This window comes from Syngnathus scovelli, chromosome 2, assembly GCF_024217435.2.
Source record: "Syngnathus scovelli strain Florida chromosome 2, RoL_Ssco_1.2, whole genome shotgun sequence".
NCBI classification, from domain to species: domain Eukaryota; kingdom Metazoa; phylum Chordata; class Actinopteri; order Syngnathiformes; family Syngnathidae; genus Syngnathus; species Syngnathus scovelli.
In genome coordinates, this window is record NC_090848.1 from 11,440,357 (window position 1) to 11,457,250 (window position 16,894).

The 16,894-nt window shown below is 41.0% G+C and overlaps 1 protein-coding gene across 2 annotated transcripts; it reads left to right on the forward strand.

Moving 5' to 3' along the window:
• Positions 1 to 453: 453 nt before the first annotated feature.
• Positions 454 to 8,105, forward strand: samhd1 (SAM domain and HD domain 1). Of its 2 annotated transcripts, XM_049754432.2 has the most exons (16): positions 456 to 809; positions 909 to 975; positions 3,052 to 3,130; positions 3,924 to 4,084; positions 4,185 to 4,300; positions 4,389 to 4,459; positions 4,922 to 5,074; positions 5,138 to 5,247; positions 5,324 to 5,432; positions 5,756 to 5,847; positions 5,933 to 6,048; positions 6,485 to 6,624; positions 6,795 to 6,890; positions 6,966 to 7,070; positions 7,159 to 7,296; positions 7,377 to 8,105. In XM_049754432.2, the coding sequence occupies exons 1-16, from the start codon at positions 632 to 634 to the stop codon at positions 7,512 to 7,514; spliced, it is 1,869 nt and encodes a 622-aa protein (XP_049610389.1). In that variant the 5' UTR covers positions 456 to 631; the 3' UTR covers positions 7,515 to 8,105. The 2 variants fall into 2 exon arrangements, with proteins under 2 accessions (XP_049610388.1, XP_049610389.1); XM_049754431.2 differs by having other exon boundaries at positions 454 to 809; positions 4,922 to 5,247.
• Positions 8,106 to 16,894: the final 8,789 nt, after the last annotated feature.

Consider the following 16,894-nt stretch of genomic DNA (forward strand, 5'->3'; position numbering starts at 1 on the left):
ACTCTGTTAATTTCCGACACGGCTATATATTATTATGGGGCAACCTTGTTTACATAAACTACAATTTTCAAGCCCGAATGCTGTGAGAGATTTTTTTTAGGAAGAATCAGGGAATTGCATTTTAACCAATGACAAGCACCCTGGATTAAGTTGTCGGGTGTGTGACAGAAACAACCAGAAGTAGCATTTACTGTTGGTATATAAAATAAATCCAAATAAAAATCTCCCTGATTTATCAAATAGAATCTCGCCTGTGACTCATGTGAAACTTGAGGTTGCATCATAAACACTTTTATCAATCGAAATGTTTAACTGCAAAGCTACAATATAGTGTTTTACTTAAAACACGGGTGCGGTCAAGGGCAATGTGTTTTATTTTGAAAACTGTAACCGGATAACAACTACTTTGTGAATAAACCGTATTTGAGATCTCAAGAACAGCAGCGGAAACCGGGGAGTTCCTTTTTTTTTTTTTTTTCGCTTGCCCGGGTCTTTTGAGTTATTCGAGGCAGCAACTTTGTTCTTGCCAAGTGTGACACCCACAGTTTACGTTGATTCATTTGGCCCCACCTTTCTGTTTGACAAATCATTTTGATGTGCTTCATGTCTTGTAGTGGGTTCATTTCTCAACATGGCGAGTCGCAAACGAGGTTCAGCGACAGCGAGCCCCGGAGATAGTTTCCAAACGCCGGGGAAGAAAGCGTCAGTGTATCGGACGCAAAACTCGGACGTTTCCCAGTGGGGAATAGTAGAAACGTGCCACTACCTGCGAGGAGAAGGTCTTGGAGAGCATGAAACTGCATTTACGGGTTAGTGTCATCATTCAATTTTGCGTCTGCACTTGCTTTTCTGTAGCTCACATCACTTGCTGGTCAGTGGCAACAACAAAGACACTTTTTTGTCGTCAGATCATAAAATCACCGGTGCCGTGCTGCGCTATCTCAAGAAGGATGATCTGGAGAAGATGGGCATTAAGTAAGTCTTGAACTCAATGTTTTCTAACCATTGTGCTGCTGCACACTGGTGTGCGGTGAGAGTTGTTCAGCTGTGCTGTGCGGTGGGAAATTGTCCAATAATAATTACGGAGAGCAAAGCACTGGTCAGTTAGCACAAGGCCTGGTCAGCCACTTGCTGATCGTTTGTGGACAATCAGAGAATCTTGACATTTCCCATTTCCCGTTGTGGCGATCTGATTGTGCTGCATCGACACATTTTCAGCTTTTCAGTGTGGTCGAGAGTGGCGACTGACGGAAGCCCCGGCATGTAGTTCGACAGCAGAACCTGGATTTATTGTGCATTTTGGTTGGTTGATTGATTGACAACATTATTTGGAATATACAAATAATACCGAGCTTCCTGTTTGTTGTCAGATAAAGTCCTTGCATAAAACCAAATGAAATCGAGGGAGCAAAATAAACACACGGAGAGCGAAAAAAAGAAAAAAAAACACATTCGGAAAGAAGTGAGAAGAAGCATACACAAACAGACAATTTACACAACAATAAGGAACACAGACGAGTCGCGACACCTGTGGTAAACCAGTCAGCTGCTTCCAGAACAGCAGTGGCTCTTAAAACATGACTTTGTTGTGATTGTCAGTTATATTGGATTTGATTCACAATCAGTTGAAAAAATAAACATTCCTTTCACTGTCTGAAAACGTTTTAAAAACTGCCACTTTTATTAAAAATAAGAAATACAATTTAATACAATTCATTCAATTCAACGCCATATATTATTAGTAATTTTAATATAGAACATGATGGAACAAGATTTTTGCTGGTGGTTTCCCTCTAGATTTTTTTCCAGAGAAAAGGTGTGCCTTGGATGAGAAAAGGCTCGAAAACACTTCTTTAAACAAACAGAAAGGGCAAGCCGTTCTTTCTTCTTATCAGTATGTCCTGTCCTTCCTCATTCATCAGTCTCAACATAAGACAGAAGCATACACAAACAGACAATTTACACAACAATAAGGAACACAGACGAGTCGCGACACCTGTGGTAAACCAGTCAGCTGCTTCCAGAACAGCAGTGGCTCTTAAAACATGACTTTGTTGTGATTGTCAGTTATATTGGATTTGATTCACAATCAGTTGAAAAAATAAACATTCCTTTCACTGTCTGAAAACGTTTTAAAAACTGCCACTTTTATTAAAAATAAGAAATACAATTTAATACAATTCATTCAATTCAACGCCATATATTATTAGTAATTTTAATATAGAACATGATGGAACAAGATTTTTGCTGGTGGTTTCCCTCTAGATTTTTTTCCAGAGAAAAGGTGTGCCTTGGATGAGAAAAGGCTCGAAAACACTTCTTTAAACAAACAGAAAGGGCAAGCCGTTCTTTCTTCTTATCAGTATGTCCTGTCCTTCCTCATTCATCAGTCTCAACATAAGACAGAAGCATACACAAACAGACAATTTACACAACAATAAGGAACACAGACGAGTCGCGACACCTGTGGTAAACCAGTCAGCTGCTTCCAGAACAGCAGTGGCTCTTAAAACATGACTTTGTTGTGATTGTCAGTTATATTGGATTTGATTCACAATCAGTTGAAAAAATAAACATTCCTTTCACTGTCTGAAAACGTTTTAAAAACTGCCACTTTTATTAAAAATAAGAAATACAATTTAATACAATTCATTCAATTCAACGCCATATATTATTAGTAATTTTAATATAGAACATGATGGAACAAGATTTTTGCTGGTGGTTTCCCTCTAGATTTTTTTCCAGAGAAAAGGTGTGCCTTGGATGAGAAAAGGCTCGAAAACACTTCTTTAAACAAACAGAAAGGGCAAGCCGTTCTTTCTTCTTATCAGTATGTCCTGTCCTTCCTCATTCATCAGTCTCAACATAAGACAGACCCCCCCCTCCCCACCCCCCACCCCCCGCCGCCAGAAAAATTGAGCCCGCTGTACTCGTACTTGGACCGCTCGTGGGATCGTAGGATGACAGCTGTAAATTATATGTGGTGCACCAAATAAACCCCATGCAACTTTTCTTTCAATGTGCTGGTAAGCATAACTTTTTTTTGTCAAGGCCAGTTGGTGATCAACTTCGGATTCTACACAGTCTGAGCAAGCTAGGGCACATAGAAGAGGGTCCTCAAACAAATAAGGTATTTTCTCATTCACACTTCACTTTCAAGTGTTCTATAAGAACAACCATACAAACAAGTTGGATTTTTCGGATAAATTGCAAGGGACTGTAAGGAGTAGTTAAGAAACTATGGAAAAACAGGTGGGGTATGAGTAGTTCTGGAAAATTGAAATTATGCAAGAACCACACATTTTACGCTTGCAAGTGGGGAGAGCCAGCATCAATTTTGTGCAACAAAAAAGTGCTTGAAAGCCGCTCAGAACTCTGCTCCCGCCGCAATCGTAGTTATTCTCAATAAGGAAGGTGGAGTGTGCAGAACATGTCTTTATTTTGTGAAAGCTTGTGAAAGCTGGGGTCGTCTCTGCAGTCTGGTTCCAGTAAGCTACAGAGGTGGTCTTATCTCTTTATCTTCACAATGGTCAGCTAGCAGATGTTTAAACTCTGGGTGGAGCACAACTGAAGTGTACAGCAAGTCAACACTTCAATATAATCATAAAATCAAAATAAGTTGTCAACCCTATCACTTATGTTTCTTGCCAAAGGAGACTCATTAGTTTAATGGACACACATTTATTTGAATGACTCACGAATGACTCACAGTATAATAGAAACCTTAGTGAATGATTAAAATCTCTTTAACAACCCATTAAGTTTTTTATTTTTCGGAAGTACAAGCCGAAACATGTCAGGTAATGCAACCTAAAATATTTAGTTTGAGATAAAAGAACCAGTGAAGTGATTAACAAGTAAAAACAAAATGAACTTAGTACAACTATTTCCACTTGTGTGTTTGCTGTCCTGCCTTCTGTCAGGTGTTTAATGATCCCATTCACGGACACGTGGAGCTACATCCTCTTCTTGTCAAGATCATCGATACGCCTCAGTTCCAAAGACTTCGAAATATCAAACAGTTGGGAGCGACGTACTTTGTTTTCCCCGGAGCGTCCCACAACCGCTTTGAGCACTCCATCGGGCATGTGTCAACGTCGTCAATTTATTCCATCAGTTGCCAAGCCCTACTGTATGTTTCTGCCAAATAACAAGCACAATGCGGTTTGTTTTGAATGTTTCAGAGTGGGTTTCTTAGCAGGACAACTTGTGAAAGCACTAAAGGAGAAGCAGCGAGAACTTTCCATTTCTCAGCGAGACATCCTTTGTGTGCAGATTGCTGGGCTCTGTCACGATCTGGGTAGGTTCAGCCCACGCATCGAATGCCTTTTGTTTCCATGTAAAAGTGAAATTAACCAAGTGAATGTCTCATGCATTTTGCCTCTCAGGGCATGGTCCATTTTCGCACATGTTTGATGCCAAATTCATTCCCAAAGCGCGCCCCGATATTTCCTGGAAGGTAACATGACACCTACACTGTTGTACCTGTTCAATAGGCATTTGCGCTTAATTAGGAAAAGTGTATATGGAGGGCTATGCGGGACTGAACATTTCTCCAGTGTCAGATTGGTTCTGAGTCTTTGGCAAAGGAATTTAAAAAATGCAAATGGAAAAATATGATAAAATCTGCACAGGTCCCAAATGCCGATGGTGTCACTTCTGTAGTTTCAGCATATCTTTTGGGGAACCGTGTATGAGCAAGTCAAATCTATTTACTTCAGCACATTCCCTATACCAAATACTAGTTGGAACGTCAGAACTCAAGAGCAATTAAATTAATATATTTCAGTGAGTATGACCCAACTAGACACCCCCATTAATATGTTTAGATGTTTTTGAGGACATTACCCAAATTCATGAAGGAATTTTTTTTTGTTTTGTTCCCATGACCAACTGTTTATCTGACACAATCAAATTACAGCATGAGAAGGCATCACTTGACATGTTTGATCACCTGGTGGAGAAAAATGACCTGAAGCCACAGATGGAACAACATGGCCTGGTCCTGCCTGAGGACCTGGACTTCATCAAGGAGCTGATTGCAGGACCTCTGGACACAACTGTAGACCTCCAGGTAGTACACACTGTCAGTATCATCACGGGAGATCAAGGCATGATGCTAATGTTGTGCTGTCAGTCTTCTCAGTGGCCCTATCGAGGCCGTTCCAAGGATAAGTCTTTTCTCTATGAAATTGTGGCCAACAAGAGAAACGGCATTGACATGGACAAATGGGACTACTTTGCCAGGTGTGACATTTGTGGTTGGGCGGTAAATACCCTTTTCACATACTGCCCCTCAGTTCAACTTTTCTTATTTTGTCAGGGATTGCCATAACCTGGGCATCCAGAACAACTCGGATTATCGTCGCTACCTCAAGTTTGCCAGAGTGTGTGAAGTGGATGGGGAGAAGCTCATCTGCACTCGAGATAAGGTGGCTGCAGTCTGGCAAAGCGCTTTTCTTACATTTTTTTCCTCTCTGTCAATCGATTAATCAAACTTTTGAAAGCGCTTTTCACACAGTACAATGCAACTCCCAAAGTGCGCCAATGGAATAAAACCGTTTAAATGTTAGTTTAAAGCTAAATGATATTTGCAGACTTTAATTTTTTGGGCATTGGTTCATGTTTGGTTGCGTTTGGACAGAGTTGCTGGGTACTATTAGTGGACAGCAACATAAGCAGTACATTAAACTGACAGAAGGACTTTATTTGCATTGAGAAATTCTTTTTAAACGAGAGGTGTTTTTTGTCACAGGAAGTGGGCAATCTGTATGATCTGTTCTATACGCGTATCTGTCTCCACAAGAGAGCTTACCAACACAGGGTGTGCACCGTTATAGAAATCATGTGAGTACTTGGTTTTTCTAACATTTCTTGTTGTTGTTTTGATACAAATTATTGGTAAATGAAACTTAAAATGGTGTCCATACAGGATCAACGAGGCCTTTTTGAAGGCCGATAAACACTTTCAGGTCCAAGGCTCGGGAGGCAAGATGTTCACGCTCTCCACAGCCATAGATGACATGGAGGCCTACACCAAGCTGACAGGTTTGTCCCAACAACAATGTCTTGTTTAGTTCCAGCATCTCTGTGCACATTCATAAACACAAGGTGATGTGTATGGAGGGCCAAAACTGCCAACATCAAAAATAAATAAAAGTGAAAATAAAAACAAATACAAAAACAATTGATTACATTGATCTAAAATGTATTCATTGTATACATGTGTTTATTTCTGCAATTATTTTGTTATTTAATTTTAAAGCATGTATTTGTATTTTTTTTACTTTTATTTTCTCATATGTTTTAAATTTAATTTTAATTTTTATCCCCGTATTTCTTTTTCTTTTTTTGGTATTGATTTATATTTTTGCTATTATCATTTATTTTTGAATTGGCCAGTTTTCATCATGTAGGAATTGTCATTCAAATGATGGGGTGCTCCTAAGTGTGTCTTGGGTCTGTCCGTCCGTCTGTCTTGTAGATAGTGTGTTTGAACAAATTCTCCACTCATCAAACCCAGAGCTGGCTGAGGCACGGCAAATTCTACAGAACATTCTTCAACGGCGCCTCTACAAGTATTTGGGTCAAACCCAAGCGAAGAAACCCCTGAAAGTCACTCAGGTGTTTGTTGGTTTACAACACTTCAAACACAGACAATGCAAAATCCAAAATACGACTCGCCTCACATTGCGCAGCTGTCCCAAGTGGACGTACAGTACAGTTGGGGGCCAACAAAAAAAATTGTGATCAGTCCAATTGTTGTGTGTGTGTTCCATTCTCTCCTTGCAAAGAATACCATTAATGAATGGGAGGCGGAGTTGGCTGAGTCAGTCCCTCAGGTGGGCAATCCGGGTGTCACTCTGCTGCCTGAAGACTTTGTCGTGAGCGTGAGTTTCTCACCTACTTTCTTTTTTCTTTAGTTCGTTTTGTTGCGCATCTTTTGACATCACCTTTCGTTTTAGGTCATCCAAATGGACTACGGGATGAACCAGGAGAACCCCATTGACAGTATGCGTTTCTATTGCAAGACTGACCCAACCAAAGCCATTCCCATACACAAGCATCAGGTCAGAATGTGGCCAAAGATTGTATTGAGCATTTGCTTGAGCTGCTCAAGCGCAGAAGACCTTTTAATGGCTCTCTTTCTCTCATCAGGTGTCCAAAATTTTGCCCGAAAACTTTGCAGAGCAACTGATCCGAGTTTACTACAAGAAGACGGATGGCGAGGGCCTGGCCACAGCACAAAAGCACTTTATTCAGTGGTGCATGATCAGGGACTTCATAAAGCCTCAGGTGACATTTATGTGCGACTATCTCGGGTAAACTGATAATTTTGCTTTCCAAACATCATGACTTGTTTCTCTAACTCGCAGGATGGGGATGTAATTGCACCCGAACTGACTCCCTTGAAAAGTTGGTCGGACGGAAAAGAAGACGGAGGTGATGACAATTTGGGCCGTGGACATTCGAACCAAAAAGCAGTCAAGTCTCTTTTTAAGGATAAGGTCTAGTACTGTAACTTTGAGGGAATGGGACGAAGCTAAGTCAGATTTAAACAATTAGGTTGCCACAGCAAAAATATTTCTAGGCCGGGTTTTACTCAAATTGGAACCTTTGATTACAGCTTTATTTTGTTTGTGTTCTTATAACAAGGGTTTTATTATGTTTTATTTTTTATTTGTGGCATAAGAAAAATCATACAGTAAAAAATAAAACCACAAGACGTTGCGCTTTTCAATAAACAAAAAATAGGAAATTAAATTTTCCATTAATTGCAGAGCGTCTTCATGGAGTATAAATACAATCATGATTGTTAAGGGTCTCCCAATATTAGCCAGTTGCTGTTTGTGTGTTTTGCATGCATCTACCTTTTATTTGAAAGTTTGAGTGCAATTGTTTTATCGGAAATGTTTGGGGAGGGTTTTTGTTCCTTCTGCAATATCAGTTCTTATTTGTCTGTGCGTGTGAATTTAACATATTTATATACCCCATAAATATTCTCGTGATCCCGGGTTAAAAAAAAAAAAAAAAGATCATTCAAAGAGTGTGGTACTGAGTGATTGCAGGTATAAACAGTTTGGAAATTAAACATTTCAATTCAAGCATGCCTTGGACATAATTGACTTTTTTGTGTCTGTCATCTTCTCTTTGGAAGCAGACTGTTTGATTTTAATCTTGTTTATGAAACAGTGGAGGGTGTATGATGATTGTAAGCTTTGAAACCTGCCATTTATTTACTAACCACGCAAACAAAACGTGAAGTATTTACTTATGGCATTGATCTGCATATTTATTTTACTTGCCACTTGGGTTCATGCGGGGTTGATATTGTTCTTAAGTGCCCATAATATGAACTGTTATTTGTTTCTCGTTAATCTTGTCCTTGTAATCACAACGGCGACACTTATCTACAGCGAAGTGGTGTTCTTGTAATAAAAAGCATTGAACGCCAGGGGGCGCCTTAGACACAGCGACGATCCCAAACTTGTGACCTTTATACATGAAACTTAATTGGAGCTAGTGGGGAAATGGAATTAATTATTTCAATAACATCTGACATGTAGCATTGTCAGTCTATTATACGTTATAAACAATAAAATGAGATGACACCTTTTAATTTAACCAGGAGTGGAACTCGTAGTCAAATGTTCATGTCGTTTCACTCCACCATCAGTGATTTGGATGGACTTAAGTGCAAAAGTAAAACTGGACGCTTACTGTCAATTATAAAATAATATGAGTGTTTTCTGTCAATTGTATAACGTTTAATAATTTTCATAGTGCTTGTACTGAAAAAAGTAACTCGTTTGTCTTCAAATGCAAACAAAGGCAGGAATAGAAAGGAAAAATATCTGTTTTTACACGTTGGGACTAAAAGTAAAAAAAAAAACATGAACCATATGGATATATGAAAAAAAAATCTACTTCAATACAATAGCAAAAATAATTCTGGTTAGTAGTTTACTTGCCACCATCCGCGACCGTCCTGAGGATAAGCCGGATAATGGATGGATGGGTATTTCCCACCACTGGTTAATGTTATTACATATGGTTGTACAGGATGTAATCATGGACACACCACTATGTTCATTGTGGGCACACACACGCACACATACACACACTCCTCCTCATCCTGTGGCACTGTGGGTTGGTATGTAGAGGAATACCAACACACACACACACATGCACACAAAATGCGCAAGCAGGACCAAGGCCATCAGCCTGCTAGTATTTTTATAATCTTCATCCTCTCTGACCTGTTACTCCCCTCCTGGCGCCAGTGGTCTCAGCCCTCCCTCTGTGATGCCTCAACCTTACACACACTCACTCACGCACTCACACACACACACACGCACACACACACACACACAGACGGTAATTGAGACCAGCTGCTGCAAGGTGCTTCTGCACCCCCTCCCCGCCCTCCCATTGCTGCACTTGCCTTCCCTTCCCCTTCCCGAAAACATGTCTGTCCTCCCTTTCTCTCTGCCTACTCCCACACACCTCCCTCACACCTTTCGTTGTGTTTGCCGCTTCCCTTCATTTGCACTGATTGACTGATGGCAGTGTTTTTCTTGCCCATTAGACCAGGTAAGCCTGTTTATTGCCACTCCAAGTTAAATCAGGAAATGTAGTCGGCGAATCTGGGGAGAAATCCCTTATCAAGAAAATGAGCAATAATTTCTTTAGAAATATTTTTGAATAGGTGTCTGGTAGCACATACTAAAATATTTAAATCCAACTCCTGTGGCAAAAAGGTCCCCGGAGTCTTATTGGTAAAAACTGCATGTTTACCAACACCCTTCACAGACTGCGAGGGGTTTAAAGTAGTTCTTTTCAGGATTCTGAATTGTAATATTAAAACCAACTCACAGTGGGAAAATGGACACAACCCTTTTTACAAAGTGTTTCATAATTCTTTGGTTCAATAATGATCAGGAAACACTAAGCTAATTCACCATCCGGGCTAGTAGTGACAGTGTGAGGTGCACCAGGTGGTTGGAATGTGTGAAATTTTGACAGAGGTGTAACTAGGTGGTGGTGGGGGTGGGGCATAGGAACCTTCATGTCAGACTCTCTTTTCCAGCTGGTCTGAAGGGTTAACCTGCATGTGGATGTGTGCGTGTGTGTCACGGCCTCTCATTAGGGGGTGAGACGCTGTGGCTCCAGACCCCCATGGTAGGATTGCCGGGTGAGTCTGCAGTGATCCTGCCACTTTGATGCCCCTGACCCCCAAGTCTCTCCAGTGGGAGGTTAATGAGCCACAGAGCGCTGTGCAGGCCTGCCTGCCTGCCTGCCTGCTGCCGTTGTAAGATTGGAGGTGCAGGGAGCTTTGCAACAAGGACCTTCCAAGCCGCAGAAATGTTTGAGGTGGTCCCTCACTCTGCTGGGATCGGATGACCGCATTGGTTGTGTATATTTGGGTGTGGGGATGGGAAGGATATTTAAAGAAAACAACACTGGAATACTTCAAATGACACCTCCAGTTCACGTTCAAATGCTAACTTAATTCTCGCAGCTCACTTTAATGTAAGCATCCATCACTATGAATCAATCCGAAGAGGAAAACGTTAAATCTAAGGGGCCCACAGCGTTCTATTGCTATCTGTAATTAGCCAGTCTAATTACTAGCCTCCCTTGACTGATCCTAGTGTCTATTTGACTCTGTGGTCTGAAAATTGACCTTCGCACTCTCGCGCATTGCTGAGCGGGCGGTGTGAGACGTGTTGATCTGGGCGAGGCAGTGCAAGCAAGCTTCAGCTCGCAGGAGCAAAAAAAAAAAAAAACAGGTGTCCTGCTTTCTTTCCTTCCTTTTTCTTCATCTCATCAGCATTCACATCATTTCTCCCTCTTTTCTCTGCACACCTGTTGGAGCGTCTGGAGTCATGCTGGCTGAGCACATCAGCTTTGAATAAAGTGAAGAATTGCTGTCAATCAGTGTGGGATGTGCTGGTAGTTTGTTTGTTTGTTTGTCTTAGCATTAAGCTAGCAAACTTTTGTAGAGGGAAATGATGGAAAGTGGTGACGGAGACACTGATGGGGTGTGACAGTTTGCGGGGCGACAGCTGTTGCAGCACCTTACTGCACCCTGTCACGGCAGGGATCAACCCTGCTGGGATTATGCAGCTGTTTGGGTTCTGGGTGAGATACGGCTTTTTTAAGTACCTATTGACTTTTTGGGGGTCAGGGTTAATCATTAGTATGTTGTTTTTTTTTCTTCTTTTAAAATGATCACTTTGGAAGGATCAGCAAATACATAGTTCTCAGTGTAAAGAAAACTGTTATGGCAATGACAATACGCAGACGTTCCAAGCATCCCGCTCAGAAGACTCGAATCTATCAGAGAGGTGCCTGTCTTCTTTAATCTATGGTTCTGGTCATTCACAGTCCACGAGTTCAAAGAGTTTGTTTTTGCCTTGACAACTGGCGTCCCTCAAGGGTCAACTATAGGCCCATTTCTATTGAAAATCTAAATCGGCATCACCTTTGCTGTTGGAAGCTTACATAGACTCTCACAACTCTTCTCTGGCTTCCCCACTAGTTCACTTTCTCCGTTTTTTAAATACACATGTAATCTACACTGTAACCTGTAACCAGTTACGTGTAGTTCACCTACTCTGAAAAACACACCCTGTTAAAAATTGCAATACTTACTATTTTGGTTTATGGAGATATTTTAAACAAATATCATCTCCAAACAGCTTCTGCGTAAACTGGATGTTGCTCTTTCAATGCCCACATCTGTGATCTATGGTCTATATTCCCCTATTAACTGGCCATTGCTTCAATTTTTCAGACAAAGCCACGTATGGTACGAAGAATTGTTTCTCAATTGATTTACCTGGTCAAATAAGTCTGGATATTCTTGCCTTGGCTGACTTCACTCAGAAAGAGGGCTATAAGGCCCTATTATTGGTCTGGAAGTACCTCGCTTTGGTTTTAAATGGTACCAGCACTGTTTTTTTTTTTTTTGTTGTTTTTTGTCAGCCATGTCAGTGAAAGTAATGTATGCCCATCTGGAAAGGTTTTTATTGGTGGCTTCCAACAAGTATCAATTGTGTGCGTGTGTGTTTGTGTGGCACTGCATGGGTGCTGACATGTGGGAATCCTCTCAGCATCCTCCATAGGGGGTTGCTTTCCTACGGTTTAAAAAAAATAAATACATCTAGGGAATGACTGTGTGTGTGTGTTTGTGTGTGTATGCACGCGCAGTGTTTGGGCACATGTGCGTGCATGCATGCCACTCTCCTCTTCTCTTCTCATCTGGCCAGGCCCTCTAGCTGGTAATCTGAGCATTGAGATTAGAAAGAAAAACAGCGGAGAAGAATGTCTTTGGTTGAGCTAGCGAGGAATTTACAATGGCCTTCAGGCTGCTTTGACCTCTCCCTCCCTTTCTCACTCCCACTCTCTCTCTCACTCACACATACACACGGAGATGACAGTTTCATCTCTTTTTATAACAGAGGCCTCATTTCATCCATTTGACCACCATTCTTATCACTGTGATAACATTAGACACATCAAGTGTAAACAGTGATGTCACAAAGGATTTACACTCACAATATGGAGATTCATTTGTTATCCAGGTCACCTACAATTGGGTTCTCAAATTGATTTTCTCGTGCTTTTATAATTTCATTCATTTTTTTTCTCAAAATTGATATATATACACATTAGGCCCAATATAAACCTGGATGGAGTTAAAAAAATGAATTTTTATATAATTGTGATGTATTCTTTTCAAACCAAGAGCTCATTTAATGTTTTCAAAGATTACATTCATGACTGGCGGAACTTTTAAGTAACCTTAGAGATCCGCTCATTATTATCATTCGTCTTGATGAAAAGAAACAAGGACAGATTTCTCTGACCTCTGTCCATCCTGCACGATAGATAGATAGATAAATAAATAAATAAATAAATAAATCATGCCTTGAAAATAATAAAAATGAAGTGTTCCTGACATCAACGAAATGTTTGATACACCTCTCCAACTCCGTCCACCTTGAATTAATGTTACCATGTGGGCTGGGATTATGCCGCATAGACATTCGTTGAAGTTTTAATTTCAGATGGGACAGCTGTGCAGATACTCAAGCCGGACCCGATCCCCTTCGTCTCGTCACAGCCGAGCAACCTGCCTTCCTGCCGCAGTAGTATGCTCTCAGGCGGGGTGGGGTGGGGTGGGGGCGCAGACGAAGGGGACAGGTGTTGGGACAGGAGGTGCCGTGTGGCCTGGGGGTGTGGTCAGGTGGTGGCACACCTGTCCCTACTTGCAAAAGGGGGTCCAGTTACACGCATGTAGCGGCAAGTGTGCACATGACTTGAGGTCAGAACACATGCACGGTGATTGTAACTAATGCTACAAAAAAGAGGGCTTTTCTTTCTTTGTCAGCTCAAGAGCCCAATTTTTAACACGGGACCTCTCAAAATTCTCTTTTCAGCCCATTTACTGTATTGATTGTAAATTTTCGAAAGATGACGTCATGATACATAATGAGGGTTCATGACAGCAAAGGACAGCTCTAAAAATACAATGGTGCCTTGAGAAACAGGTTTAATCTGTTCCATCACAAACATCTCAAATCATTTTCTGCAATTGAAATGAATGAAAATGCCATTAATCCGTTCCAGCCTTCCAACAAACAAACAAAACTCATTGCTTCACTGTTTGTGTTCAAAAATCTGTTGCTTGAAGGGTTCAATAGCTGTTTACCATTATGTGCTACCATGGATGGATGGATGGATGTTTGAAGTTCAATATATCTAAGAAGAAAGTGTGACTCCCTTTTAAAGCGAGTAAGCGGACACCAGTTTGTGGCACATGCTGCATTTCTGTAAAACGTCAGAGACAGGCGTCTAGCGTGGGTGTGGATTTCAAGCAGGTGCATTCGCCTGCCCCGCAGCTTCTCCAGCGACACGATGGAACGGGACAAGGCGAGAGTAGAGACGAGGGAAGACAAATATAAGCTTTAAACACACACACAACTACTCTGAATCCAGTGGTTGATGTCCACCCGCCCTGGCCCCTCAATTGAACACCCCTCCCTCACCCACGAGTGTATTCTTGGATGAGTGGAATGTGTGAGGACAATAGAAACATCTCCGTCCTTCACTCGGCAACCCCCCTGGCCCACACAGGTCCTGACAGGAGAACAAAAGTGCACCTTGCACCTCTCAGCACCACCAGTAGCACTCGGGGGTAAATACCTGAATACCTGGGTTAAATAAGAGGGAACAAAGGAATGGCAGAATGACACAACATGAGGTGAAAAGCAGGAGGGGGTGAAAAAAAGCTGCTGCCAAGTGTAACAGACTCACCCAGAGGTCCAAACTAAACACACGCCAGCCTGCTGTCTTGTACCCTCAGTCCTTCATTTTGCATCATAACAGAACCATCATCTTCAGTCTTTTGCTCCTTTTGACATCTGCTTTTTAACAGGTTGAACGCTCCTGTACTTCGACATGCACATCAGGGTCATAATAGTTACTGCCACTGGGGGCAGTATAATATCTGGACTTAAATGAATACTCTTTCTTCTACTCCTATTGTTAGTGACTCAGTAAGATTCTGTATTTTTTTTAGAGGATATACAGAATATGTACATTTGTTGTTCTATTGTTTGTCTTCAAATAGCTTTTGCTTTTTGAACTGACTAATCGATGTTAACTGTTAGCCTGTCAATGGCGTGCAAAATGTTGGAGTGGAAATCGATTTGATGCTTGCACTGACACAAGGTTCCTCCTTTTCACACATCATCCGTTTACCATCACAGCCTGTTGTGCTCATCCTCGCCCCTCTGACCTTTTGGGACAGAAAAGGTCTGTATTGAGAAGGAAACACGTGACACACACATGAACACACACACAGCCCATTGAAAGCGACATCAGGAGTGCAGGGTTGGACAGGAAATGGGGGAGACCATATCCTTTGTTTGGGTACCACTGGTATCTACTGGTGAGCTTGTGGAGTATATCCAAGTACCACACATGCATTATACATGCATGCAACCACTTGATCGAGTTCCAAATTCAATTGCACCACCATGAGGATGATGACGACACTCATCCTGCTCTTGCTGCACGTGTCTTTGATTAAGGATGTGCAACACCATGTGACATTCCTCAGACAATTCCTCACAACTTCTGATTACGGCTAGAGGGGAACTCTGGTGTTTGAAAGGATGTCCACCCTCTCCAGTCTACAGCGCTAACGAATTTCTCCGCTTTCAACTGTGACTAGCTCATTTCAAAACAAGCAACAGTTTACAAGAAGCACTTTACAACAGAGAGAAAAATATGCAAAATTTAGTCAATTTATGGCTGACTTTGTTTTGGCGGGGGCAGGCGATATGTGATCTGCATTGTCTTTGTCTTATATTGGACGTAATGTGCTATTGTGAAAAAAAAAAACAAAAACATTTAACGGACCAGCCAATTAATTGGTCAAGTCCTCCAGAATTATGGAGTTATTAAAAACACATTACAATCATGGGCAAAGATGGGATGGAAAAATGGCATCTCCCATTTAAAGCTGCTTAGAGAGTTATGAGTTATAAGGACATAATAAATTAAAAGTTGTATCTCACTGTACACTAAAAAAAGTGGGGGCCGACGTAGAGGGCTGGCCTGGAATCTTCCGACTGTGCTATTGTGTAACAGCACCACGTCTTGGAAACAAGGCTTGAAACTTTAACCCAGTGACTTATCACCCCCCCTAGCTCGAATCGGATCCTTTGGTGAATCAGAGCCACAAACCTGCCACTTGTGCTCCCAGCGACATCTCCACATGACTGTCATCTGTGGCCAAGCAAGGAGATCAGCATCCCTTCAAAACCCCCCGAAAAGTCCTCGAGTGAGTACACAGGCATATGCAGCAGCAGCAGTTGCACCCAGATGCTTCATATCAGCACCTTTTTGAAAGCACTGCGGCCAAACACTACTGACAGGCCACTTCCTGTGACTCTACCATACCATAGTACACCGAGGCAAGCAAAAGTAATTGGAAAAGTTTGCGTCACTGGAATTTATGTAATTTGTGGTGTTACTTAGTGTCTTAAAAAATATTTTTAATCCAATGCTTTTAGGTATAATTTTTATTTAACTGTTATGTGTAATAGATTTTAGGAAATCTTTATTAAAGCACAATGTTAAAGGTCTAACCTTGTAATTTTTGCAGTGACTTAAAAAATGTAATTTTTAGGACTGAAACAGTTGCCTTCTTTTTGATGAACATTAACTAATATGCTTCAGTAATTTAATGTTGGGCATTGGACTGAATTAATGAATTTAAAAAATGTCACACGTTGGCTTTAGTGCTTGAACTCATCACTTATTGGGAAGGGTTTTCTTCTTTTGTGATGTCAAGGGGATGTCAAAGTTATTGGTGTGAACACGTGAGTTGTCTGCCTGTTGCCGCTTTGATTGGCAGGTGATCATCTCGGGGTGAGCTCAGAGAGGCTCAGGCGTTTGACCTAGTAACCTTGTAGAAAAGAGGATATGGACAAATGTTCTCATATGACACTGGTTAACAGTTTTTCATTAAAACATTTAATCAGAGATTCAAACAAACTTTTATGAAGACCTTTTCGCGCTGATTTCGAATCTGCTGTTTTATTCTCTAGCACATATTTTTTTGTAATGTTTTTATATTTTTATAATAACATAAAAACAGTAATATAATATATTTTGGAATATGAAGCATCAGTTGGAATTTGATCTGAAATGTCAATGATATTCACAGTGCTTGGTAAATCAAACATGTATCGTGCAAGCTTTTATAGGTCAAACTTAAAAACAAAAAATGAAAATACCTCAAGCACCTGATGTACGAGAAAGAAAACAGTTTTTAAATTTTTTTTAAATAATTGCTTCACAATAATAAGGTTTC

Bases quoted from the DNA above. Each gene is read 5' to 3' on its own strand.
- samhd1 (XM_049754431.2), top strand. From the start codon at position 632: ATGGCGAGTCGCAAACGAGGTTCAGCGACAGCGAGCCCCGGAGATAGT. The intron at 3,131-3,923 runs GTATTTTCTCAT...GCCTTCTGTCAG, and splicing joins AGGGTCCTCAAACAAATAAG to GTGTTTAATGATCCCATTCA. The intron at 7,297-7,376 runs GTGACATTTATG...TCTAACTCGCAG, and splicing joins GGGACTTCATAAAGCCTCAG to GATGGGGATGTAATTGCACC.